Below are 25,716 nucleotides of genomic sequence, written 5' to 3' on the forward strand. Positions count from 1 at the left end.
TGAGGAAGTCCTAGTTATCTTTAATCAAGTCCACGACAATTTTTCCGACCAACAAGACTGGAGTTCCGACCATGACATTCCGGTGATGTCGGCTTTACCCGCCACACCTCCTCTTATGTACCTTATGTATAGACTCCACTCTGCGGTTCGGAGCGCTGTGGAAGGGGTAGGCTAACTTTCCCCTCGAAAAAGAAGGATCTTTCAATTTAAGCATTGATAATAAATGACAAATTCAGGTATATATATCCGCCGCACGCCAAATAACTAGGATCATTACTGATTGAGAGCATGGCGCCTGCCGCAATCCTCGATAATTTCAAGTTGAAACCACTCGCATTCTATATGTGTATGGCATAACCCCCATCTCGTGGGAATCTGATCAATAGATCACACGCTCATCTAACATACGATACACACTTCACATTTGGGGATAGCCGATAAGAACCTAAAAGGAAAGAATCAAGCCATCCGTGGCCTGCTGTTCCCAGCTCACGCCCCCCTACTTCATCGTCCCAAGCAGGCAACCAGACCCTTCGCTCCAATATGGACGATATCAGTCATGATTCTGCGACTATGCAGCTCCCTTTTGCCCAGCGACCGATTGTTATCCTAGGCGCTGGCATTATTGGCTGTGCCACAGCCCATCAGCTCCTGCAACACGGCTTCTCCGTAGTGTTAGTGGCGGAGTTTTTACCAGGCGATCAAGATATCACATATGCTTCCGCATGGGCAGGCGCAGCATGGCATCCAGCAGGCGGTATCACCCCTAACCAGCGCTATATACAGGCTATCACCCATCGCGTTCTCCTTAAGATGGCACAAGATCCCGACTCAGGAGTCAGCATCGTCGATGTGCGTGAATATCTAGAACAAAAGCCAGGTCCAGACTCGGCAATCTGGGGTAGAACTGTTGTCAAAAAGGTATTGAATGAGTGACCACTGATTATTTTACTCGTTCTGTTTTCTGTTTTTCAGGGCACTGATTATCTTGAGATAGTTTCGGGAGATGAGTCAAGGCGAATATCCTGACAATTTCCATTCAGCCTGGGCCTATCAAACGCCCGTCACGGATCCAACGCTACATATACCGTATTTAAAGAAGAAGATAATCGGTATGGGCGGAATATTTATTCGACATCGAGCTCGGTCTCTCCAGGAACTGTTCGACAAGTTCCCTGAGTCTCGCATCTTTATCAATGCCAGTGGACTGGGTAGTAAGACCCTGGAGGATGTGCAAGATGACCATTGCTTTGCTGAACGAGGACAAAATGTCTTTCTTCGAACGGATAAATTCCATACAATGTATTTTCGAAATGGCCAAGAATACACCTATATCATTCCACGGCCACTTTCACAGGGTGTGGTGTTGGGAGGTGTTAAACAGACCGATAACTTGTACGCAGCGTCAACCCTTCTTTCATTTTTGAGCTTTTTTTGTTCCTACAATGATCCTCTCAAACCTTAATCGCTAATCGCTAATCGTGTTTCCAGATCGCCTGATGTGGATCCCTACATTGCCCAAGACGAGATTGCACGGGCCCATCGACTCGCCCCGGATATTGTCCCTTCACAGCCCGCAGTTGAAGATATAAGTCATATTATTGGAATCCGATCGTCTCGACGGGGCGGTTATCGACTTGACTCCGAGCAACGAGGGGATAATACAGTTCTATCTGCCTATGGGTTTGGTGGTGGTGGATATGCATTTTCATACGGCATCGCAGATGCGTTATTGAAGATGGTAGAGAAGACCGAACGGGCAAAATTGATAGATTGAATTTCATAATTGAATTTTTAACCCCGGGTCTAGATCTAACAAATCAAAATCTTGAAGTCTTGCATAGGTGGCGCCTCCATAGATCCATGCAACTGGTTCATATCTCGACAGGATTAGCCTTATGGAAGCGATCCCGACCGAGAAGTGGAGACTCTCACACAGTAATAGATCTAGAACCTCCCACTTCTAACGTTAAATCTTGCGTGTACCAAATTCCCTTGCCAAGACTGCTGCATAAGACCTCATTATATCTCTTAGTGGCGTTAAAATCAAGGTAAATTCTTTGCCTCCCCCTTTCTTTCATAAGTATTCGCCACTCCAGCACTTTCACGCAATTTTCGCTATATATCACTTACATCATTATTATCGTCGCCTCTTTTGCCTCTTTGTTCTCTCCCACGTGTTCGCTGTACTGAATCCGGATTAGCGGCTCTGTTCCTCCCCCGCCGGACAAATTTGCCGTCCACTTGAACTTCACGGCATTCCGGCTACAGTCAAAAGATCCTGACCATTACAGGTTTTTCAAGATTTTGTTTCACCTCCAAATCCCCATGGCTTGATTTTTCTCCCTGATTTGAATTTTTTTCTTTCTATTTTGAGTGAGGAACGAGCACGCATCAAACTCAGAGCGCCGATACAGATCGCCGTACCCTTCTTAAATTGAACCTCGTCCTAGATGTCCTTCCTGAACGCAGCCAGAATGCACACCTGGCCGTGAGTGGAGATCATATCTCATTGAGGCTTGGAAGGCGTTTTTTGCGGTACACCCAGCCGGGCTGGGCGGTTTGTGACACAATGGTGTTAGACCAACACATGCTCCATATGCGTCTTGATGATGGCCGGCCCGTCGACTTTGCGGCGGTCATTACACCACCAGAAGACTGCGATTCAAATGAAAGCAACAAGAAACTGGAAGTTCCACCCACTGAACAAGTGCCTGTGTCAGTGGAACCTGACCATGGAGCAATGATTTATCGACTCACCCCAACTCCTACGCTTATTTTGGATGGCTCGTTGAAGGTGATAGAAACATCACAAAGCCATCAAAAAGCATTCAACCATTCTCGGGAGCAACTTCTGGGAGCGAGTATATATGAGATGATACCAGCGCTCATCCCCGCGCCGGATATTGCCTCTCTCAGTGGTGCATTAGGCGCCGCGATCGCGACGAAACAGACTCAAGTGATTCAACGAGTCCACTGTTCAAAGTCTGATTATTCTTTGAGGGTAACGCCGATATTTGACGAGGATTCATTGATTTACGTTCTTCTCGAAGCACACGAGCAGAAGCGAAAACAAAGAAATTCAAATATTAGTGAACAGGCATATCTCAACGAGACTTATAAAATTCTAATCGACACGGTCAAAGACTACGCAATTTTTATGCTAGATACCCGAGGCTACATCGCAACATGGAATTCTGGCGCTGCTATTCTCAAAGGTTACACGGCTCAGGAGATCATCGGTCAGCATTTCTCTATCTTTTATGGGCAAGAGGACCGCCAAAATGATAAACCAGGGCGGGAGCTCGAAGTCTGCATGCGCGAAGGGAAGGTCGAGGATGAAGGCTGGCGTTACAGAAAAGATGGCGGGCGCTTTTGGGCCAATGTCATGATCACTGCCATCTACCAGTTCGGTCGGCATGTGGGCTTCGTGAAGGTGACTCGAGATCTGACGGAGCGCAAAGCTGCAGAAGCGCGCCTCATCGACGCGTTTGAAGAATCCTCGAAGTTGAAGACCGATTTCCTCGCCAATATGTCGCATGAGCTCCGAACTCCGATGAATGGCATGTTTTTGGCCTTGGGCATGCTGACAAGAACCTCTTTAACGGACGAACAACGTGAATTTGCGTCAATCTTGGAAGATTCAACTTCAATCCTTCTGCAAGTCATTAACGATGTCCTGGACTACTCGAAATTATCATCTGGGTCATTCTCCATCACCGCCGACGTGGTAAACATACCCAGTGTGATCAATGCAGTGATTCGAAATTGCCAGCCCTCAGTGAAGCCCGGTGTCTCATTCAAATCTTCAGTGGCTTCGGACTTTCCTCCAAATGTCAAGGGCGACCCATTACGCTTTCGTCAAGTCTTGCAAAACCTTGTTGGTAACGCAGTGAAGTTCACAGAAGCGGGCTATATCCACATCAATGCGTCTTACTCAAAAGACCCCACTGATCCTCGTTCATACGCCATCTCGATCCAGGTGGTAGACTCTGGTATTGGAATCCCAGAGAATGCTGTCAATACCCTTTTCACCCCTTTCAGCCGATTTGCAGACTCTGCGACCAAACGATATCAAGGGACTGGACTAGGACTTTCCATTTGCAAAAGTTTAGCTGAGCTCATGGATGGTGCTGTTGGATTCTATACGAACCCAGATGGTCCCGGCAGTGTCTTTTGGATGTCTACAAAGATGGGCCACATTGATCCGCCAACGGCGACAACAAGAGAAATGAGGTCGCCTATTGAACGAACAATATTCGATCCTACAAATCTACTCAAGACAATCGCATCTCGAAAGCAAATCCTTCTTGTTGAAGACAATAAAGTAAACCAAACCATCATGCTGAAATTGCTAGGGTCTTTGGGCTTTGGACGGGTTGATGCTGCCTGGGATGGCGCTGAAGCCGTTCGCATGGTGAAGCAAAAGCCACTTGCATACAATGTCATCCTAATGGATATCAATATGCCCGTCATGGATGGATTACTAGCCACCACGCACATTCGGGATATGAAAATTGATGTCCCCATCATTGCATTGACAGGAAATGCCCTCAAAGGAGATGCTGAGACGTACCTGGCGATGGGCATGAATGACTACATTGCGAAACCGCTTCACCGGCAACAGTTAGTAGATATGCTCTGGAAATGGTGCGGAGCATAAGAGGGTGATAGTGAACTTGATCCCACGTCAACACTGAAAGATGGTGGATGGTCGGATCAAACATTCTCCCACCTACTTACTCCAATTCGCCCCCAACTTGACTTGAACTGCCCTGGTCGGCATCTACCACCCAAATTGTATTGGAAGATAATTGAACTGCGACCAAAAATAGCTTAATTTGCCACTTCTCTTCCCCTCTCACTACGTCGGTCTCTAGCCTTGTAACACAGGCCTTCACTGAGACTGATTATCGCCACAATATTAAGATTGTGTTTATACGTATATGCTGAGAAAGCTCTACAAATGATGGAGGGAATTCACCGGGGCGTTCCTAGCGCGATTCGGCGCAGGCAGCTTCTTTTTTTCCCCTTGTCTTTTCCCGCTGGTTGTTCCAGCTCCAAAATACAAGGTTCCCCTCCCTGATCACAGATCGTCGAGCTTTGAACTCCTCTTTGACCCTGCGCCGGCATGCAGGTCTACACCAATCACTATTCGCCACTTTCCCCCACCTGATAACAACCACCCGCTCATTGTGGAAGGCACTTACAATGGGCTCGCAGTGATGCTGTCATTGCCTACTGAAAATTGCAGCCTGCATGGTTCCTGTGCGGTTACCACAACCCGGGTAACCTTTTTCAAGCAAATCTCTCCAATCACGTTCTTGTTCCTAGGTCAAGGCGACGGAGGGCCGTGAAAGTGCCGGCGTACGTTTTTATCAATTGTTCTTGTTCAATTGGCAAACTTATTCACATATACCATACCCAAATTCGACTTGCATGTCAATAACGAAATGGCCTATTGATATTATTGAGTTCGCTCGCAATCTGTGACCACTAACTCGTAATATTGGTGCTTCTGACCGGCAACCCGATCTTGTCAATCTACTCTCTTAGCTTTCATCCCATATTAAGGAGATGCTTCCTAATAATATCATATTTATCATATCACGCTCTTGACTTTGGGGAGATGTGTACTCCGTCCGGCACATGAAATAGGCTTGGAATTCTTGTAGAATGACTTTTCCCACTACATCCCGAAACTTTAACACTCCGAAAGTAAGTTTTTTTTCAAAGTAGCGAGACACAATCTTGGAAATCTCCTTAGTCTCAAATCATTGCGGTCATTCTCCGCTCCTCGTGTGCATCCCTGATGCCGAAATACGGAAAATAGGTGCGGGGAAAGGTTCTCAGGGGCATATCAGGATCGTCGCTCGGGAACCATTATTGGTCAACATCAACGGTTACTGAATCCCAGGATGAAGACTCAACAAAAGCATTCCTAATGGAGCATTATATTACCCCACTTTACCCGCTCAGTGGGGTCGTGTACTGAAATCTTGACGATGAATGCCAGGGCATGGTCCCCTTTTTTGGAGTTCACAGCCTACTCCGTCTGTACTGACTAGGACGTACAAGACTGCGCCGAGCATGCTTGGTCTGTGCTTACTTGTTCGTTCGTTTCTTGGCTTTGCTGGAGAAAGAACGTCCCGGCCATATACTTCTCTTCACATGGTGTGCATTTACTCCGAGGTCAACTTATTTTCTACCAATAAACGCCATCAGAATGCAAAGCTCTACCAAATTCGCCCATTCAACCTAATTTTATTATGATTATGATTGCCAACGTCTACATCATGATTCTCTGGGCGGTTGGCCTGGGAAGAATCGCGCAATGTGGGGATCAGCGCGCTGAAAGGATCGACTTGCTCCATAGCAGCTTACGGCAATAGCCTATTCCTGGAAGGATGTAGTAGCCTCTGGCCAACTCATTCAGGATCTCACATGGTATTGGTGTGATAACCCATTGACCATCGGATCTCCGTTTCGTCCCCTCGATCTACTACATGGTGGGGTGTTTTGTCAACTCTCGCATGAATACGAAGAAGCACGATAACAATTCGCAGGTTGTTAAGGTTGTAGGTAAAAAACCATCATCACCTGCCTGTCTGGTCCCGCTTCCCTCTTTCCGGCTCAGGCCCAAGCATCACCGATCTTCCATCAGCTTTCCTGATCAGTTCGCCAGAGGACACTAAGTTCACCGACTGGACTAGCTATCTTCGGGGTGAATGCTCCGTACTAGACCCGCTCTTCGACGATCGTCTCTCCACTGCGAGGTATAATCCCGAAAATGGGTCCATTGCCGCCTAGCTTCTTGATCGCTGAAGCGCGATCATTGGAGGTTTCCAAAAGTTGCGCTTGAGCAGGTGCCGAGTTGGAGGAACGATGGAGCACCTGTTGCGTGAGCGGAGTCTGGAAAAGAGGTTATAAAGCTGCGCTTCCCGGGTCTCCGTTTCGTTCTCTTATCTCCGTTGTGTATGGAGTAATTTGGATTGTGTGCGTTCATCCAGATTCATAATGAAACTCTCCATTGTCCTTTTGGGAGCTGCCGCTGCTGGCGTTGCGGCTGTTCCTGCCTCCAACTACAAGGTGCATGAGCGCCGTGATTTCATCCCATCTTCGTGGACCCAGGGGAAACGCCTTGATGGCTTTGCTTCACTTCCTGTAAGAATCGGGCTGGTTCAGAACAATCTGGAATCCGGACATGACCTTCTAATGGAGATGTATGTAAAACAATGCCCCATATCTGAATCTCCTGAGCTTATCTAACATTCACCTTCAGGTCAAACCCTGCTTCAGGTCACTATGGAAAGCATATGTCAGAGGCAGACATCCATGATATGTTTGCTCCTAGCGACGAAAGTGTGGACAATGTTCGCTCGTGGTTGGAGTCATCTGGAATTGCTCCCCACCGCATCTCCCAATCGGTAAACAAGCAATGGATCCAGTTTGATGCGGATGCCAGTGAGCTTGAGGAACTCTTGCGTACTGAGTACTTCCTTTACTCTCATTCCGAGACTGGTAGACCTCATGTGGCCTGCCGAGAGTAAGTTCAACCGGTTATCACTACAATTTTCATGGGGTTCATGGGCTAATCTCGCGCAACATAGGTATCATGTCCCACACTCCGTCAGTGACCATATCGACTACATCACTCCTGGAATTACCCTTCGCGAAGTGACAAAGACCGGGAGGGTCAGCAACGGGCTTCGAAAGCGCTCTATGGGTGGAATCCCTCCAATTCTCGAGCCAATCTTGATGCCTATTGAAGAGCTGTTGAACGATGGTCTGGCTGAATTCTGCGATGTTGCAATCACTCCTCAGTGTATCACAGGTAGGAGACTGATGAAATCTGCGCCATTGTTTGACCTTTGCTGACTTGCAACAAGACATGTACAATATCACCGAAGGAAAGACTGCAACGAAGGGTAACGAGCTGGGTATCTTTGAGGGCATCGGAGATGTCTATGCTCAGGAGGATCTGGATCTCTTCTTCACAACACTGGCAAGGTATGTATACATTATATCAAAAGTTTCTCCCTCGTGAATTCAAACACTAATACCTCTATAGCAAAATTCCAAGTGGAACTCACCCAACCCTCAAGGCCGTTGACGGCGGCAAGGCACCAGTTTCGATATTAGAAGCAGGTGCTGAATCCGATCTCGACTTCCAGATCTCATACCCGATCATCTGGCCCCAGAACTCTATCCTTTTCCAAACAGACGACATGGTCTACGAGGATAACTACACCTTCCGAGGCTTTTTGAACACCTTCCTAGACGCCATCGATGGCTCATACTGTGATGAAATCTCACCCTTGGATCCTTCTTACCCTGATACACAAGATGGAGGATACAAGGGATCTCTACAGTGCGGGGTTTACGACCCACCAAATGTCATCTCCATCTCCTACGGAAGCGCAGAGGCCGATCTCCCCATCGCCTACCAGCGCCGCCAGTGCAACGAATTCATGAAGCTGGGCATGCGCGGTGTCTCCGTCATCGTCGCCTCGGGAGACTCCGGTGTCGCCGGACGTGACGGTGATCCCACCCCAAGCAACTGCCTCGGTGACAAGGGCCAGATCTTCGCCCCCGATTTCCCAGCCTCATGCCCCTACATGACTGCCGTCGGCGCAACCTACATTCCAACAGGTGGCAACGCCAAAGACCACCAGGAAGTTGCTGTCTCTCGCTTCCCATCAGGCGGTGGCTTCAGTAACATCTACGAGCGCCCAGATTGGCAATCCAAGGCTGTGGAGGATTACTTTTCCAAGGCTAAGCCTGACTACCCCTACTATGAGAGTGTCAACAACAAGAGCTTCGGTGCCAACGGCGGTATCTACAACCGGATTGGTCGTGGGTACCCCGATGTCTCGGCTGTTGGTGACAACGTCGTCATCTATAATAAGGGTCTGCCTACTTCCATTGGTGGAACATCAGCTTCGGCACCCGTGTTTGCGGCTATTCTCACTCTTATCAATGAAGAGAGATTGGCTGCTGGCAGGTCCACTGTTGGCTTTGTTAACCCTACTTTGTATGAGAACCCTGATGCCTTCTTTGACATCACAAAGGGTAACAACTCTGGCTGTGGTACGCCTGGTTTCTATGCTGCTGAAGGTTGGGATCCAGTCACTGGACTTGGATCTCCTAATTACCCGGCGCTTCTGAAGGTATTCATGGATCAATGAGTGCGTAATGATACCTATATTTTTGGGGGTAAGAAAGAATTCACGGGTTGAATCTGGAATAACCCTTCGACTAAATGAGCATATATACTACTTCCATATATATATGTAATGACTTAATCTGTCAATAATTTGAATCCAATCCAATTCATCTCATATATGTAGGCACGTCATCAACTTGAAACACGTATAGTATCAAGAGCAATTATATTGGGGGATAATATAGGCTGACTGCCATGAGCCAGGGGTGACTTTTGTTGCCAAATGACAGCACCTTGATGCCTCGAGGTCATCGGACGAGCGCAGCACAGAGAAAGTATATAAAACTCAGAAACAGCAACGGGTTGTCGAAGTTTCTTGGATTTCGCTTAAAATAGCATTGATTAAAAAGCAATAGTGCATAGCCGAGACGCGAATCAACTCCGCTATTAGCTAAGGGTAGGACCATAGCCCCCTTTTTCCACGTTGATGGGAAAACGAAAACACAAAAGTCAGAAACATGAATAATATAAAAAACGACGCAGGATGGTAATTCACTCAGGAGAATATTCTACATATAGCCGGATGTCGGCCACCCTAGCCTTAGCCTTGATATCATCGAAAAGATAGTCGATCCGCGTAAAATAACCGACTCCATCGAATGTTCCAGCGAAAAGCATCCCTCGAACAACCCCCGTTGCGGGGTGGTAGACCAAGGACCCGGAGTCTCCAGGCGCCGCAAATACAGTTCCGGACCCAGGCGCGGTCACGCAGTATTCAACCGTTGCAATCTGTCGCACAGTGCCGTTCAATAGATCGGTCTTAATAAAGGCCGATCTGAGGGCATTATGTTACCCCCATGATAGACCAGAGCGGAAACCGCGAAGAAAGATCCTCTCTCCATGTAGGGTTGTGAAGTCCGGTGGCGCCGCCAAGGCTGGGCCTCCATTCATATTCTCAAACTAAAATCGATTAGTTATCATATATCAACAGTAAATTGAAGTGATAGTAGGGTATCTTACCTTCTTTCCCCGTATGTCTTCCTGTGGAACAATGACGCAAAGTCTCGACGTTTCGTATCAGATGACGACGATTGTATGTCAGAATAAGTCGCACAGTCAATAACAAACAGTGATGAAAAAATAAACTTTTTGATGAAACACTTGAAGAACTGTGGGAGTAAAAAAAGATTTTGCTGTACTTGTGTGTACCGTGTACACCTCAGCACTATATTTTTGTAGTCGGCGTGTCAACAAGTGTAGCTGATCGCAACACTGAGTAATTAGTCCACAAGACGAGATATATGAAGTTCTTTCGGTTGTAGTTGTGTTGTAGTTGTTGTTGGAACCAACGCTTGATGATTGGTTTTCACCAGCTCCACCTAATGTGGGGCGTGATGTATGCGGCGCTAGCTCGTGAGAACGAGGTCACAGGTTTGTGAGTTCTCACCGTGCGTTGCGCATGAGATGAATGAAAATGAAGAGTTAATGAAATCGTATGACCCTCGGAGGCTCCCTCCTGGATGTCACACAAGCAATGCTACCAGTTGTTACTGGGAATCATGGAATCAGGGGAAGTCTCTGATATTCATACTAGCTAGGCTATCTTGCGAGGCAGAAGGAAAGGGGGTCACCTGACACGCGGCAACAGAGGGCCCAGTCAAGCTGCGTCGGCATGTCGTATTCCTGCGTTCCATGAAACTTTTTTAACTTCATTCCCGATGTCATGAAGGCATATCCAACATTCTGGCGGCTCTTGTTGAAGAAAGCAGTAATCTCGTCTATCTTCGCGTAGTAGTTCCTGATGTTTTTCTTGTTCTCTCGACATTTGATTTGAGCAGCTTCGGGCAGAGCATCGAAAGAGCCTTCTTCGGCCATCATGACACCACGTTTGTAGGAGTTAATATTCGTTATGCTTTCAAGGGTTCCCTGGATGAGTTCAAGCACCTCAGGGTTGAGAAACAGGAAAGAAGATGATGGCCATGGGGGAACGGAAGGTTCTAAGGTTATCTACTAGGTCTAATCCAGACCAAATAAAATAGGCAGGAGCACCGCAAAATCTAGTTGATTTACCTAAACGCTGTTTAAAGTATACTGCGATGCATATTTAAATGTAGTTCAAAGCATATTTAAAAGTACGTCGAAGCATATCTGAAGCATATCTGAAGCATATCTGAAGCATATCTGAAGCATATCTGAAGCATATCTGAAGCATATCTGAAGTATATCTGAAGTATATCTGAAGTATATCTGAAGTATATCTGAAGTATATCTAAAGCATGTTTAAAGCATGCCAAACTTTGGCCAAGTACAGTAATTGGAGGTGGAGTTGTCACAAGCCGATGACCTTATTACGTAGCCGTTCAACTTACAGCAATCCCGAGCGATCATCGCCTAACCTACTCTGCAGTGTGGCCAATCGGATTACTGGATTGTACCCTAGGTGGGTCCCAAGGCTTCTCTGTTTGATATGGATGATTCTTTGCCTAGCAAACAGAAAACTGCAAGCCAATAACCTTTGACTTTTTAACCCTCTCACGGATTCTGCCAGATTATTCATTCCCAGAACACTAATAACATTATTCCTACAGTCAGAATAAACAGGACATTGGCCTGATCACGTACAGAAAACGTTGTTGACTATAGGCCAGGAGGTCACCGATCAACTTCCAAGATAGCTTAACCTTCCCGCTCGGTCCGGATAGTCTGGTGGAGTAGATTCAACAGCTTGACGCGCCAGACTTATCGCCACCTTGGGGTCCTCTATCGCCCTTGTCCGTAAGCATAGACTGGCTCCGAATTTTTGAACGTGAAGGCTTAATCTGGAAAATCCAGTGGAGGAACTTAGATAGATGGGTTCCCGCGCTAGATCGACCACCTTGCTCTAGTACACTTTTTACTGACGCCATGGTAGTCATGTATTTTCAAAGCACCGAGATGTAATTAACTAGAATTGCTAAGACGCCCGCTATGGATTGTATTGAAAATGTCAGAAAAGACTACCATCTAGAGTCAACACCTCAAATCGCTCAGAATGCTCCTCAAAAACACCCCATCCCAAACAAAAGAAAATTATAAGCAGTGGGTGAGCAAGTGGTGACAGAAAAAAGTATGTAAAAATCAGAAATTGTTCGAGTGAAATCAGCGTCTTCGAGACGCAAGGGCAGCCAGTCGCTTCTGCCGCTCCATCTTCTCCTGCTTAGCGGCCATCTCCATGCGCAGCTCTTCCTCATCTTCTCTGCGAGCCCTCTTCAGAGCAGCACCTTCCTCCTCCTCGACATCATCAAAGCCAGCCTCCATATCAGAGGACGCATCGGAGTAGAAGTCATCTTCATAACCTCCATAGTTTCCTTCGTCCTCTTCGTCGGTTCCCATATACTCATTCATACGACGCTTGCCCTGCTGGCGGCGGTGGTCATTGCCACCGTTCTTGCCAGGTAGGCCTGCTGTCCCACGGTAAGAGGGGGGCTCGGGAGTCTGAGTTGTTGGCTTCGCAGTGCCTTTGTAGGTCGGACCCTCGGATGATTTGCGGGATGGAGGTTCTGCAGATGGCTTTTTGCCAAAGCGTGTTGCAGATGATGATTTAGGGGTGAACTTCTTTCCTTGCGCCTCGACCTTGGCCTTCGTCTTCGCTTCGCCCATCCGCTTCTTCAGGCCTCGATGGCTCGACGGGTCCTTTGCGGCGGTCTGGTGTTTAAAGGTAAGCAGATTAGTGGGAGCTTTTTCCTGCATGGCCTTGGCTTTTGCCATGATGTCGGCAAATGAGCCCTTTGGTGGCGCTTTCGAAGGAGCGGCAGGAGTGGCAGGAGCAGCGGGCTTGACAGGCTTGACAGGCGCAGATCTGACCGGGGCGGATTTAGCTGGTGCTGGTCTGGCTGGTAAAGGTTTCTTGGCTGCTGTAGCAGTGCCAGATGCGCCGTTCTTGGGAACTGGCTTAGAGGTAGAGGCAGCTGCCGGCTTATTTGCGACTCTGGAGGCTGCTGGTGTGGCTAGCGGCCGAGGTACGGGCGACTTTGTGATTTTCGAGGCGTCGGGGCGAGGAAGCTGATCGTCGGCTTTGCGCTTGATACCTCCATTGGCGTTTGCGCTCGGGTTGGGCTGCCGGGGCGCAGAACTCAAATTGCGGTCATCTCGCTTGGTAGAAGAGGTAGCAGGAGGAGCGGGGGGCGTTGAGGTTGGCAGTTGAGAAGGTTTGCCAGTCTGGAGAGATGAGAGAACGGAGTCGAGGAACTATACCATGCGTCAGTAAAGACATATCGAAACTAGAGAAAAAGACAAAGAGAACATCGACATACACTCATTTTGGCAGCTTTAAAAGAGGGTGGTGTGATAAGGTGAGTGGGAAATGGCCAAATAGACCAGATACAGAGGGAGTTGCCGGGTATCAATTAGAGGAGCGAAGTAGAAAGCTTCATGACTCCGAACGCGAGACCATAAAAATGGATCTCCGCTCGGAGAGACTAAGGATGCACGCCACTTGACAAGAAATCACTGGAAAGTCCAGAGAAGGATTTGATGAAAGAAAAGGCCGAGCCACTCACGCAAGACCTAGAGCACTTCTATAGACAAGTAGGCGACCGTGAATAGTGGGGGAAAAGAAGCCACGCTTGAACCATCTAAACTTGGAAACTTTCGCTGTCGACAAAGAATCTCCTCACGTGACTTTTGCGCCACACTCGCTTAGACTGTTTTCTGCCGGGCGGTAGCACAGCCACATGGAGCCGCAACGCACTTTTCACGATTTTAGTGCATTTTTGAGTCTTATTCTCAACCACCTCCTCCCGAACTCGACGTTGCAGTCTCCGCCCAACTACGCGGTTAAATCGATTGTTTCTCTTGTTCTTTAAAAGACAACGTAAGTTTCATGCAAATCATCTACTACAAATACTCTTCGCAAGACTTTTCGCCTCATCGCACGCTGTTCGCATTTTTCGAGACCAAATCCACTGACATCGAATGCGAAAAAAATAGCACATTCAAAATGAAGTACCTCGCCGCTTACCTTCTCCTCGCCCTCGCCGGCAAGGAGGCTCCCTCCGCCGCCGACATCAAGAGCGTTCTCTCTTCCGTCGGTATTGATGCTGAGTCCGACCGTCTTGACAAGCTCATCTCTGAGCTCCAGGGCAAGAACCTCGAGGAGGTTAGTGATCACTCCAAAACCTGAAATGAAAAATTCGTTGCATGAACTAACAAATTGCTACTATAGCTGATTGCTGAGGGTACCTCCAAGCTCGCTTCCGTTCCCTCCGGTGGTGCTGGTGCCGCTGCTGCTGCCCCCGCCGCCGGTGGTGCCGCCACTGAGGACGCCCCCGCTGCCGCCAAGGAGGAGGAGAAGGAGGAGTCCGACGAGGACATGGGATTCGGTCTCTTCGACTAAGTGCACCAATTCTAAACCTCATGACCTCAAAAAGAACGACCCGGGGGAACAGATATCTGGATGGTCTTGTCAGTTCGGGAAGGAGTTTCACCGACTGGTATCTCAAGTGTGCTTTGTTCAGGCTGTCCTGACGCAGTTACGACTTTTACATATGTGAGCTCGAAAGAGTTCCTAGCCAATACAGATTATTTGTCCTCCACTACTGTTTTCTGCGTAGTCCGTAGGATATGACTTGAACCCTTCGTAATGTCCATTTCATTCTTTTTATACTTCCATTTACTGTTGATTCAGTCAACAGTTGGTTTGCTATGAGGCCTCGACTCAGCTGCTTATCTTGATGAAAGTGTATAAACTTGGTTATCGAGAGCGTCATGGTGTCGATCTGATATACATGATGTCTACTTGGAGAGTATGGAAAACCGCCGACTTGGATGGGTCAAATGGATATGTAATTAAGATACAGTGCTTTCGATTTAAAGGGTACAGTCTTAGTCACGGCCATATGCACTGATTTAAATGTACCCATCAGACAAAAGTTACCATTAAAACCGTAAATTACAATCCCATTACATATTACCCCATTAGGACTAGCGGGTTAGGGCTTAACCTACCCGTCGCTTAGGCGAGCCCCTGCCCACCTCACCAGTCTCAGTGTACAGGCGAGATCGCTCTAGCGACACGACAATTCCGACAATCTATCTTCCTTCGCTTTTCGAGATACCGTTCGGAAGGCGAGCTCCAGGAAACAACCGCAAAAATGGCTGACATTGAATACGTGAGTTGACCTCTTTTTCGCCTACGCACGCCCTGCGCCCACAAGTCTCAATCACTTACATGTTTTAATCTAGAACGCCGAGGAGGCTGCCGGTACGTTTTAACTCGATCCTTTCTTTCTGTCAACACCCGAAGACCGTCAAGCGATACAACGAAATTGGAACTGGTGGAACGATGAACGCTGCGTGATGGAAAAACCGTTGGATTGAAATTTCGATATCGCTTGAAGGAAGGGGGACAAGGACGACAGGATACACCATGGTCAACGTCACTGGTTGCTGACAAGACTTTCGCCAACAGAGATCAAGAAGAGAAGACAGTTCCGCAAGTTTTCTTACCGCGGTATCGACCTCGACCAGTACGTTATTTCCGTCAAACTTCATTTGCCCGCCACCCCCACTTGCAACATGCACAAGTTTTCGAGAGCCACCAAGGACCAGTCTGGATATCATCTTCGTTTGGCGACACCGTTTTCTGGTCCTTGTGGTCGAGACTTGTCACGTTGCATGCAGAAAAGAATCGTCATTAAATTTTAAAAAAAAAATTATATTCTAACAAAACTTCAGGCTCCTGGACCTCTCCTCTGAGCAGCTCCGCGATGTTGTCCACGCCCGTGCCCGCAGACGTTTCAACCGTGGTCTCAAGCGCAAGCCCATGGGTCTGATCAAGAAGCTCCGCAAGGCTAAGCAGGAGGCCAAGCCCAACGAGAAGCCCGACCTCGTCAAGACCCACCTCCGTGACATGATCGTTGTCCCCGAGATGATCGGTTCCGTCATCGGTATCTACTCCGGTAAGGAGTTCAACCAGGTCGAGATCAAGCCTGAGATGGTTGGCCACTACCTGGCTGAGTTCTCTATCTCTTAGTACGTTTTTACTCTCTTTCCAAAATATACAACCCCGACATATCGCATGGTTCTAACAGTCCTCTAGCAAGCCCGTCAAGCACGGTCGTCCCGGTATTGGTGCCACCCACTCTTCCCGTTTCATTCCCCTCAAATAAACGATTCGAACGATTCCCCTTGGAGTGGCGTGTGGTGGAGATGGTGCTAGGAACAGAAAAATGGAAACCAGCACCCTTAACTGGGTTTCTTTATTCAGCTTGTATTTCCAGTGCGGGTCAGCTGTTTCCAGCTCAATTTAAGATCTTGTCGGCATAAAAACTATGGGGTTTTTCAAACTCCTTTCCAGCTTCTGTTAAGGTTGACGAAGCAAAGGCCCTTTTTTCTGGTTACAATTACGTTGCTAGGGAGGGCGTGAAATTCATGATATGATAACTTCATTCCTGCAACATCGTAGTATGAGATTTTTTGAGATTATTCCGTAGATTCTCGTATATTTCGCATACCGATAGCACTTGACGTTGGCTTTGTATCAATGAAATGCTGCATGTAGGACCCAGCTTCAGGCTGTAGGTTCAAGTTGGGGCCAGTCCTTTTGGAACCCTGCGTGGACCCATATACCCCATATCGCAAATATTGCTTCGTTGATTGGTGGTCATGTCAGATTACCAACTTCAAGTTACTGCATAGTACTTGGTCTATCGACATGCCTGCGCATGATGCCTCTTCAACATTGAAAGGCTTTCATCAAATCAGTTCACTAGTTCAAAGGGCAACGTATTATTATCTCAGATTTATCTAATCGAAATCTAATTCTTTGGATGATAAAAAATCCCAAATAATAATGATTTTCAGAAAAAAAGGAATATATCCATCCTAGCTATAATACAGCTCCGAAGTCTAGTATAGGTCCGGCAATGACTTTAGGGCTAGTGCTAGTATTTACATGATACTACTAGGAGCTTGTCTCAACTTAGACCTATTTATGAGATTATACGTTGATTCTTGAATGTTTCTAAATCCATGGCTGAATTATGATGTGACTCACACTGGCAATACAAAGGCCCGAGGTTCCCACCTTATATATCTTGACTTAGCCTTCACGACTAGTAGACAATGAATTCCAACTTGAAGTTCTAACACCTATTTTTCAAGTCCCAAAGATTCCATTGTTAGAATCTCGGTCTTCTAGTTATAAATTCCATTATTTTTCAGCCATATTGCTCTTTAACTCGTCAACTCCGACGTGGGTGGGACACCTTTTCTCGGGTATAGCCAACTGAAGTCATCAATGGGCCGAGGCAACCCGCCGCCGAAAGTACCGAGAACCAAATAATGCGGAGGGAACTTCTTTCTACTCCGCATTTCTTCTACTATTTTACCTCTCCTTGAAAATCCTTGCATACTACCTTCTTACATCTGATTCCCTGTGATCAAATTGGGACTACCCCCTCGTTACACTAGATCTCACTCCCCATATCCCCATATCCCCATATTCCCTGATCGGCACTTGGCTGTCAGGTCTTCCCCGCAAAATGCCCGTCGCCTCCAATTATCCCCCAATTGACATCCCCAACACCGACCTCTGGAACTTTCTGTTCGAGCGAAAAGACAGGCCATTTCCAGATGACAAGAGTAAGGCCTCCAATCCGCACAATAACACTCTTGGATACCTTAGTGGATTTGTATTAACTCATCGCGTGACTCCTAGTTCTCTACCAGGATGCCGACACAAAGCGCTATCACACCTACAAGACTCTGAAGGATGCTTCTTTGGAATTTGGAAAGGGCCTCAAGGCTACATATGACTGGAAGAAGGGTGATGTCCTTGCCCTCTTCACACCAAACAGCATCGACACCCCTGTATTAACATGGGGCACATTGTGGGCTGGCGGTGTCGTATCCCCGGCTAACCCAGCATACACAGCGGAGGAGTTAGCTTTTCAGCTAAAGAACTCCGGTGCGAGAGTTCTCGCTACCCAAGCCTCTGTTCTTTCTGTCGCTAAGACTGCCGCGAAGAAAGTTGGCATTGCCGAGGACCACATCATCCTTCTTGGGGATGAGCGTGATCCAGAGGCCCGGTTTAAGCATTTTACCTCTGTGCTGAATATTTCGAGAGCTACTCGTTATCGTCGGCAGAAGATTAGTCCAGAGTCAGATGTTGCCTTTTTGGTTTACTCTTCTGGAACCACTGGTGTTCCGAAGGGTGTGATGCTATCGCATCGAAATATCGTTGCGAATGTCCTTCAACAAGTTGCAGGCGAAGGCGGCCATTTAAGCTGGCAGGGTGGCCCTGATGGAAAGGGAGATCGTATTTTGGCATTCCTGCCATTCTATCACATCTATGGTATGATTTTCTAGCTCATTGGGAGTTTGAACCTTTCCCAGCGTGAGAGATGGGTGTAACTAACAACGTTCCTTCTTTTAGGGCTGACTTGCCTTATCACTCAATCCTTGTATAAGGGCTACCACCTGATTGTCATGAAGAAATTCGAGATCGAAAAGTGGTGTTCACTTATCCAGGAATACCGCGTTACATTTAGTTACATCGTTCCTCCCGTGGTTCTGCTATTAGGCAAACACCCCGCCGTCGCCAAATACGATCTTTCCAGTCTTCGCATGATGAATTCTGGCGCAGCACCCCTTACCCAAGAACTGGTGGAGAACGTATACTCTCGCATCAAAGTTGGAATCAAGCAAGGATACGGTCTTAGTGAAACTAGCCCTACCACACACTCCCAGCGATGGGAAGATTGGCGCGAACACATTGGTTCAGTCGGTCGCCTCATGCCTAACATGGAAGCCAAGTACATGAGCATGCCCGAAGATGGCTCCGAGTCAGAAGAAGTTGCTGTTGGAAAGGTTGGCGAACTCTTTCTTCGCGGACCCAATGTTTTCCTTGGTTATCACCAGAACCCGGCTGCTACCAGTGAGTGCCTGTCTGCTGATGGGTGGTTCCGGACCGGTGATGTGGGATACCAGGATTCCAAGGGTAACTTCTTCATCACGGATCGAGTTAAGGAGCTTATCAAGTATAAGGGATTTCAGGTGCCCCCTGCCGAATTGGAAGGCATTTTGGTTGATAATGAGGCTATTGACGATGTAGCTGTTATTGGTGTTGAGAGCGAGTCTCATGGATCTGAAGTGCCGCTTGCCTGTGTTGTTCGCAGTGCAAAGAGCAAGTCCTCTGGTTCGAGTGAACAGGATGAGGCAGCGAATATTGTCAAGTGGCTTGATAGCAAGGTCGCTCACCACAAGCGTCTCCGTGGTGGTGTCCGGTTTGTGGATGAAATTCCCAAGAACCCCAGTGGAAAGATTCTCCGTCGCATGTTGAAGTTGAAGTTCAAGGATGAGTTGAAGGGTCCCAAGGCCAAGCTGTAAATCTGTATTTCTGACAAAACATACAAAGAACCTTGCAAATATCAGCAATAGATGGGAAATAAAGACGAAATGAACATGTGAATAATTTTTATTTCTTTTTCTTTGTTAAAATGATATGCCGAAAAAAGATAATTCATCAGTCAATATACCCCAGAAACCCAGAAACCCTCCGAGTATCAAATGAAGTATGCAAATCGATCATGAAATTCACAATCTCCATCCCCATTCCAAACCAAAGAGCCTCGAATCCGTTCAAGGAAAAAACCTCTTCACCATCCCCTCCACATCCTCCTCCTTAACCGCATCGATCTTCTCAACAGCAACCTTCTCCACAGCCTCCTCAACCCCCAAATCCCCACTAACAAGATCATACCACCCATCAACATCAGCCCTAGCAAGCAGCTGATCCGCAACAATAGCCACATCTTCACGACTCACACTTCCCCTCCCCTTAGCCGTAGTACCCAACTCCACCTTCCTCGACGCAGGCTCATCAGTCAAAACGCCCGGTCGAAGATTAATAGCCTGGAACGGGCGCGAGACAGATGCAGGATCCCGCTTCCGTTTAGCAGCCAGCGCAGTCATGTACTCATCCGCTTCGAGTTTAGCCGCAGCATATGTGGGTAGCCGTTCGGTTTTTCCGAGCATGATACCTGCCCATGCGTCGTCGGGCATCCAGCTAGGCTGGTTTCGGCGACTACCTATCCAGGATATCATTAGGAATTTTGAGATGCTTGTTGATGCGAAGGAGGCTGTTAGGAAGTGTTTGGCTGCTTCTTGGTCGATGGCGATTGTGCTTGTTGGGCCTCCTTTGCCGCCGGCGCCTGGGGGTTTGTTAGTGTTAATTGTTTTGCTTGTTCCATTCTTATACATAGTACATGTAGAAACTGTACTGTATAAATTGAATCGTGGGCTGGTAGCTCGTAATGGATCTACGGCTTGTGGGTGAAAGTGGGGTGAGGGGCACTGTACCAGCGGACCAAACCACATAGTCTGGCGTGACAGCATCGATGATCTTCTTAGCATCGTTGGCACTCGTAACATCCTCTAGGCTGGAGATTAACACATCCAGCTTGCCTTTCCGGCCCTTTCCAAGTGCTAGGATCTCGCTCTCATGGTCGGGGTTTCGCACAACACTAGTGACAGTCCAGGCGCGGTTGAGAAGCAGCGGGGTCATGTGTAGGGCCACTTTGCCATGGCCACCAAGAAGAAGAACATGCATTTTGAATATGGAACCTTTGATTCAGTTGAAAATAGTTGTGGGGTAGTGGGATAAGGTAGGTTGTTTCGTCTCATCTGAGATGAAGCAGCTGTGGCCTGTGGGGGAGCTGCAGGTCAGCTATGACGTTATGGAAAAAGCACAATGGATGGTATTTATAATCCAGAATTATAGGGCACTATAGCCCTGAAAACATGTTTAAAAGGAGAAAAATAGGATTTTATGAGAAACCACGAGTCAGGTCTGTTTAATTCGCTCTTCTAGAGCTACTTAATTACCTTTAGATCTAGCAAGATGCGCCCGATGGTACATTCTCACACTTCTCACTACTAGACCCACCAGTGACACTGACTCCATACCAAGTCCAGTCCGAGCATGCACCAGAAGCACACAGGATATAGACCTCAATGGCATCGCTCTCAACAGTACCAGTGATATTCTCCACAGTGAGATCAGTGATAGGAACACCATCAGTAGGGGTACCAGTAGGATCACCATTCTCATAATCCTGTTCGAAAACAATGCCATAGTCGGTAATTCCAGAGATCTGAATATTGGAGAATGTGACTCCAGAAACAGACCCAGTAGTTCCAGAGTTAGTCTTGATCCGGATACCGTTCTCCGAGTCCTTCACAACAGAGTTGGAGATAGTAACATTTTGAACAGTGTTGTCGGAGCGGCCACCAACAGAGCCGATGGATAAACCATGGCCACCGGAACAGGAACCCCCAGTGAAGACAATATTCTAAAATAAAACACGTTAATTATCCCGCGTTACAACGTTGATAACTGAGTACTTACCTTGCCAGAGTTAACAGCCAAGCAGTCATCCTGATTCATCACAACAGCATTTCGAATAGTAACCCCGTCACTATCACCAACATCAAAGGCATCGGTATTATGACCACCGTTCGCGTCACCATCCGAGTCATCAATAGTAATACTATTGAGAACCAAATTGTTCGACTCAACACTAAACGCCTGAACAGGAGTATTCTTAACATTCAAACCAGTGATAGTCGAATCATCCAAATCATGCGCATAGAAGAACTTCGGCTTAGTCTTGCCACCATTTGTTCCCTCGCCATCCCACCATCTCTCTCCACCACCATTAATAGTATGGTTAGAAGTTCCAGCAACAATGATGTTAGATCCAGAGATCTCAATCAGTGGACCATCCCATTCCTCGTAACCGAAGCTAGTTTCACCACTGAAAATGACCTATTTCGAAGAAAACATGTCTGTTAGTCTGTGAATTTGAACTGTGGGTCCAAAGGACACCCTTTCTTACTCTAGTGCCAGACGTGAGGTCGGTCAGATCCAGAGTTTCACCAGCTGGTACTTCGATGTTGTCTAGTACGATTGTGGTGCAGGACTTCTTGCTTGCGCTTGCGCTTGCGGCTGAAGTAAAGGTACATGAGGTAGACCTTTTCATTTGCGAGACACGAGAAGGAGTAGGTACGGCGAAAGCCACGGAGGCCACAGCCAGCAGAGATATCAAAGAGGTACGCATATCGTCCAGGCGTATAAAATGAATGAATGTATGAGAACCAGCTCAATAAAGTATAAAAATAAGAAGAGACAGAAAAAAGAGAACGACTGTTTAAATAGAAAACAAAACAAAACTTGAACTTAGCATAGGTGTCTAGGCTATATAACTACCTCAAAATACTAGCAGCTTCTTCGCGTGAGACATCAACAAAACACCAAACCCACCCAATATAAGCGCCACATAATGACAACCCTGACAATCTCCCAACAATGCTTATCATAACCTCATAAAGAGCGGACAGCTCCATATATGGGAATACACAAGTCGATCGACAGGGGTATTTGGGAAGTGTGCCAGTATAGGCGAGAAAGCCGTGTAAATTTCGGTTATATTCTTGAATATCGGGGGATATTCGGCAAATTGAATGAATTAGTCTGGATCCCCGGTTTCATCATGGACCGACTCGAGCCCACTCATCCAATGAGGATATTTCATTCTGAGCCGTGCAGGAAACTTGACAGGTGATTTCCGGTAGAAAAATGCTTGATTTTTTTCTTAGTTGATAGACCTGGTGCAGGAGTGGACTTTCGACGTGATCTATTTAGGGATCTAGGACTCGGAGAAGAAGGGATCATTCATACCCACATGGGTGTAGGTAATAGTCTGTTGGGTTGAAGCTCTGCTACGCACGGCATGATAGGATTCGCAAGGTAAGCTGTTGTGTTGAGGATGGTGCTTACTATTGACGGCGCTCTTTACCTTGAATACTGAATGTGAACATCGGACCTCAGTTCTAGAGCGTGGATCTAGAGCGTGGATAAAATATTCTCCCGATCGACTCACAAACCCTCTGTTGGGATCATGCTAATAATTGCGAAACCTTTCTGTTTTTCCAGTTCTGGATGTCATACAAGTCATCAGGGTGAGTTGATTTCAACAAATTCACATTGTGTGCCATGAACTTGAAGTCTTCAATAGTGACCAATTTATTGAAAGAGGGAACACTGGCTATCAAGACCAAGACTCAAACCATCTCAAGTTCATGAACTGAGTCGGACGTCTGATAATTTTTAACCCATCGATTCTAAGAAAATTAGAGCAAGTCAGGTGGAAAGAATGGTAGGTAGACTTCACTGATAGGTTTTGTCCATTTCCAATCATTATATGCGATAGATTGTCGCAACCAAGATAAAAGATCAATTATTCGTGTAGCATCACAGAGAAACCATTCGAATAACGCGACGTTTAGATTTGAATAAAGTATCAGTTGGGGAAAAACATGGGCGTTGTAAAAGGCGAATTTAGACCGCCAATATCTATGCGCCCTGGAGCCCAATGGCTAGCCAACCTGGTGTAGTTGATATGGGTGTATAACAATCAGACCTGGAGCTATTCGGGTTGTGAGGGCCCTACACGGGCATGGCTACGTACACTCAAATTAGGTGGAAGGAACGTGGAAGTTGACACAAGCACCTGGACATTTCCTGGCCGAATTCCAAGAACAGAACCCACGATCAATGCAATCAGTCTACGGGGCAAAACATTGAAATTCCTTTCATTTCGTGAGATGAAACCTTGCCCCAGTCGAACCCTAGAAGCTTGAAAATGAGGCATATCTAACAAACCCTGAAGTCATTTGCTTCCAACCTTGGAAGGTATGTTCCGGTATTTCCCAGCTGCAGCCCCGAGGAGCCAATCATTCAACCCGAGGTCTAGATACATATTAATAATATGCATCTCGAGAATATCTCGGGGGTTCATTGGGGCCGTAGAGGATCGTACGACTAGTGTTACACCCACAGAAGCTTGAGCCTGAGGATTCCGAGATGAAATTAACCCGCCTCAAATTTGAAGTTCATTGAAAGCTATTGCTCTGGAAGCCGACCGAGAACAATTGCAGGGATCTCAATCCTTCAACTAGAGCATGGCAGCCCTCGAGCCGTTTGGAATAGATTATAAGGAATAATTCCCGGGAGCTCTAGAAGCTCATCTCAACGCCAGGATTCAACACGGCCCCACCGACCCAGGACCCATCCTCCTTCCTCTCTAGACACCAAATGCAAGAAGGTTTGCGTTGGATAGGCGAAACAACACAGGATCCAGTAAAATCAACCAAAGAACCAACCATTGTAATCATTCATACTCTAGGCTAGGCCAATTCATCAATGAAAACAGCCCCCCACCCTCATACAGATTACCCCCCAACAGTACGAGAGGGGGAAAAGAGCCAGAAACTCCGATCGGACGTGAAACAACGGCGCCGCGGGGCTTTGAATTATCGGTCAAACCTTCTCATAGTGCGGAGACTAGCCGATGGGGATTGGTCACTAACCCCGTATCCAGGGGATATGAATGGATGAAATTCAATGGAGTAGGACTCCGTTTTCGCGGCCCCAACGTTCACCTTCATTTAACCAAATCAGTAAACCTTCCTTCATTTGTATGTACATGTACGAAGCAGGAACACGAAATCGAAATCGCTGGATCTGGACCCGGAATCTAAGAACCGATCGAACCAATGCACGCGTTGGTTCCCGTACCGAGCGATCAGTGCAGGATTGTAGGGTTGCGATGAATGATCGATTTCGAATTTCGAAAGGTTGATTTTTAATCACCGGAAACAATTGCAATTGTACTTGATAGTTGACTAATATTAGTTGCAGGGTCTGTCGAAGTTTATACGGGCTATTTTAATCAATGCATGACAAGCAGCCCTGTAAATCGGACTGGAAGTGATAGATCGTAATAAGATCAAACGGAATTAATATCGAGAGAGCCTCGAGCCCTGGCCATTCATTAGACATGTAAATCCATAGAAAGACCGAAAGAGAGAGTCGGAGCGAAGACGGAGCAACAAGCGAAGAAGAATGTCGCGTATTGAACACATTTCATACCGGGTGGGGGGTTCATTACCGGTTACTCCACCGCACCAGGTACCAGGCACCAGGTACCGAGTACAAAGTACAAAGTCAACAGAGATATGGAAAGTTCTTCATCCCACTCAATCATGTCTGCAATGATTTGATATTCTCTCCGTAAACCATATCCAAGACCTACGATATTACCAATCCAACCAGACCAGGTGCAAAGGAATCTTGCATCTTGCATCCTGCATCTTGTACCCCAGCTCCGTACAAATATCAAAATTACCGAATCCACCAAAACGGGGACTAGTCAGGGGCGCCATCCGATATCCAACCAATCCACGCCACCGGGGAACAGGAAGACTCTTTTTGGTTTTTCTTGGTTTTTCTTAGCCTAGTACTACTCACACGGTATTTTACTATCAAATCTTGGCAACAATTACCTCCACGCACTAAAAACCCGCCTTGAGGCGACAAAAAAGGGCGTGGATCCAACAACGACGCACTTGAAACTCATTAATCCAAGCGAGTCCAAGTCCCCACTACAGATCAGCCCTTATTTTTTCTCTCTCTTCTCTTCGCTCGCTCCACAATCTAAACTAGACAC

At 47.1% G+C, this 25,716-nt stretch overlaps 11 protein-coding genes across 11 annotated transcripts; 6 read left to right on the forward strand and 5 right to left on the reverse strand.

The window, feature by feature from the left end:
* Positions 1-543: 543 nt before the first annotated feature.
* Positions 544-1,777, forward strand: N7478_008155 (FAD-dependent oxidoreductase; the record flags this gene model as incomplete). Its single annotated transcript, XM_056924369.1, has 3 exons — positions 544-852; positions 998-1,395; positions 1,492-1,777. 3 exons carry the CDS (start codon positions 544-546, stop codon positions 1,775-1,777), a joined length of 993 nt encoding a protein of 330 aa, XP_056777095.1.
* Positions 1,778-2,572: 795 nt separating this feature from the next.
* On the forward strand, positions 2,573-4,663 carry N7478_008156 (uncharacterized protein; the record flags this gene model as incomplete). Its single annotated transcript, XM_056924370.1, has 1 exon — positions 2,573-4,663. The coding sequence occupies one exon, from the start codon at positions 2,573-2,575 to the stop codon at positions 4,661-4,663; it is 2,091 nt and encodes a 696-aa protein (XP_056777096.1).
* A 2,354-nt stretch (positions 4,664-7,017) lies between these two features.
* Positions 7,018-9,188, forward strand: N7478_008157 (S53 family peptidase; the record flags this gene model as incomplete). Its single annotated transcript, XM_056924371.1, has 5 exons — positions 7,018-7,223; positions 7,283-7,546; positions 7,611-7,834; positions 7,890-8,010; positions 8,072-9,188. 5 exons carry the CDS (start codon positions 7,018-7,020, stop codon positions 9,186-9,188), a joined length of 1,932 nt encoding a protein of 643 aa, XP_056777097.1.
* Positions 9,189-9,718: 530 nt separating this feature from the next.
* Positions 9,719-10,117, reverse strand: N7478_008158 (uncharacterized protein; the record flags this gene model as incomplete). The annotated part of the gene is given in 2 exon segments (XM_056924372.1): positions 9,719-10,001; positions 10,020-10,117. 2 exon segments carry the CDS (start codon positions 10,115-10,117, stop codon positions 9,719-9,721), a joined length of 381 nt encoding a protein of 126 aa, XP_056777098.1.
* Positions 10,118-10,765: 648 nt separating this feature from the next.
* On the reverse strand, positions 10,766-11,041 carry N7478_008159 (uncharacterized protein; the record flags this gene model as incomplete). The annotated part of the gene is made up of 1 exon (XM_056924373.1): positions 10,766-11,041. The coding sequence occupies one exon, from the start codon at positions 11,039-11,041 to the stop codon at positions 10,766-10,768; it is 276 nt and encodes a 91-aa protein (XP_056777099.1).
* A 1,263-nt stretch (positions 11,042-12,304) lies between these two features.
* Positions 12,305-13,464, reverse strand: N7478_008160 (uncharacterized protein; the record flags this gene model as incomplete). Its single annotated transcript, XM_056924374.1, has 2 exons — positions 12,305-13,393; positions 13,459-13,464. The coding sequence occupies 2 exons, from the start codon at positions 13,462-13,464 to the stop codon at positions 12,305-12,307; spliced, it is 1,095 nt and encodes a 364-aa protein (XP_056777100.1).
* A 680-nt stretch (positions 13,465-14,144) lies between these two features.
* On the forward strand, positions 14,145-14,540 carry aspf8 (ribosomal protein P2; the record flags this gene model as incomplete). The annotated part of the gene is made up of 2 exons (XM_056924375.1): positions 14,145-14,303; positions 14,370-14,540. 2 exons carry the CDS (start codon positions 14,145-14,147, stop codon positions 14,538-14,540), a joined length of 330 nt encoding a protein of 109 aa, XP_056777101.1.
* Positions 14,541-15,297: 757 nt separating this feature from the next.
* N7478_008162 (40S ribosomal protein uS19) lies at positions 15,298-16,314 on the forward strand (the record flags this gene model as incomplete). Its single annotated transcript, XM_056924376.1, has 5 exons — positions 15,298-15,315; positions 15,389-15,407; positions 15,615-15,672; positions 15,881-16,177; positions 16,245-16,314. 5 exons carry the CDS (start codon positions 15,298-15,300, stop codon positions 16,312-16,314), a joined length of 462 nt encoding a protein of 153 aa, XP_056777102.1.
* A 1,374-nt stretch (positions 16,315-17,688) lies between these two features.
* Positions 17,689-19,534, forward strand: N7478_008163 (acyl--CoA ligase; the record flags this gene model as incomplete). Its single annotated transcript, XM_056924377.1, has 3 exons — positions 17,689-17,788; positions 17,865-18,500; positions 18,582-19,534. The coding sequence occupies 3 exons, from the start codon at positions 17,689-17,691 to the stop codon at positions 19,532-19,534; spliced, it is 1,689 nt and encodes a 562-aa protein (XP_056777103.1).
* Positions 19,535-19,786: 252 nt separating this feature from the next.
* Positions 19,787-20,756, reverse strand: N7478_008164 (uncharacterized protein; the record flags this gene model as incomplete). Its single annotated transcript, XM_056924378.1, has 2 exons — positions 19,787-20,358; positions 20,471-20,756. The coding sequence occupies 2 exons, from the start codon at positions 20,754-20,756 to the stop codon at positions 19,787-19,789; spliced, it is 858 nt and encodes a 285-aa protein (XP_056777104.1).
* Positions 20,757-21,039: 283 nt separating this feature from the next.
* Positions 21,040-22,266, reverse strand: N7478_008165 (glycoside hydrolase family 28 protein; the record flags this gene model as incomplete). Its single annotated transcript, XM_056924379.1, has 3 exons — positions 21,040-21,498; positions 21,555-21,974; positions 22,045-22,266. The coding sequence occupies 3 exons, from the start codon at positions 22,264-22,266 to the stop codon at positions 21,040-21,042; spliced, it is 1,101 nt and encodes a 366-aa protein (XP_056777105.1).
* Between the last annotated feature and the right edge of the window lie 3,450 nt (positions 22,267-25,716).

This window comes from Penicillium angulare (assembly GCF_028827245.1).
Source record: "Penicillium angulare strain IBT 27051 chromosome Unknown utg000005l_segment0_segment0, whole genome shotgun sequence".
NCBI lineage: Eukaryota > Fungi > Ascomycota > Eurotiomycetes > Eurotiales > Aspergillaceae > Penicillium > Penicillium angulare.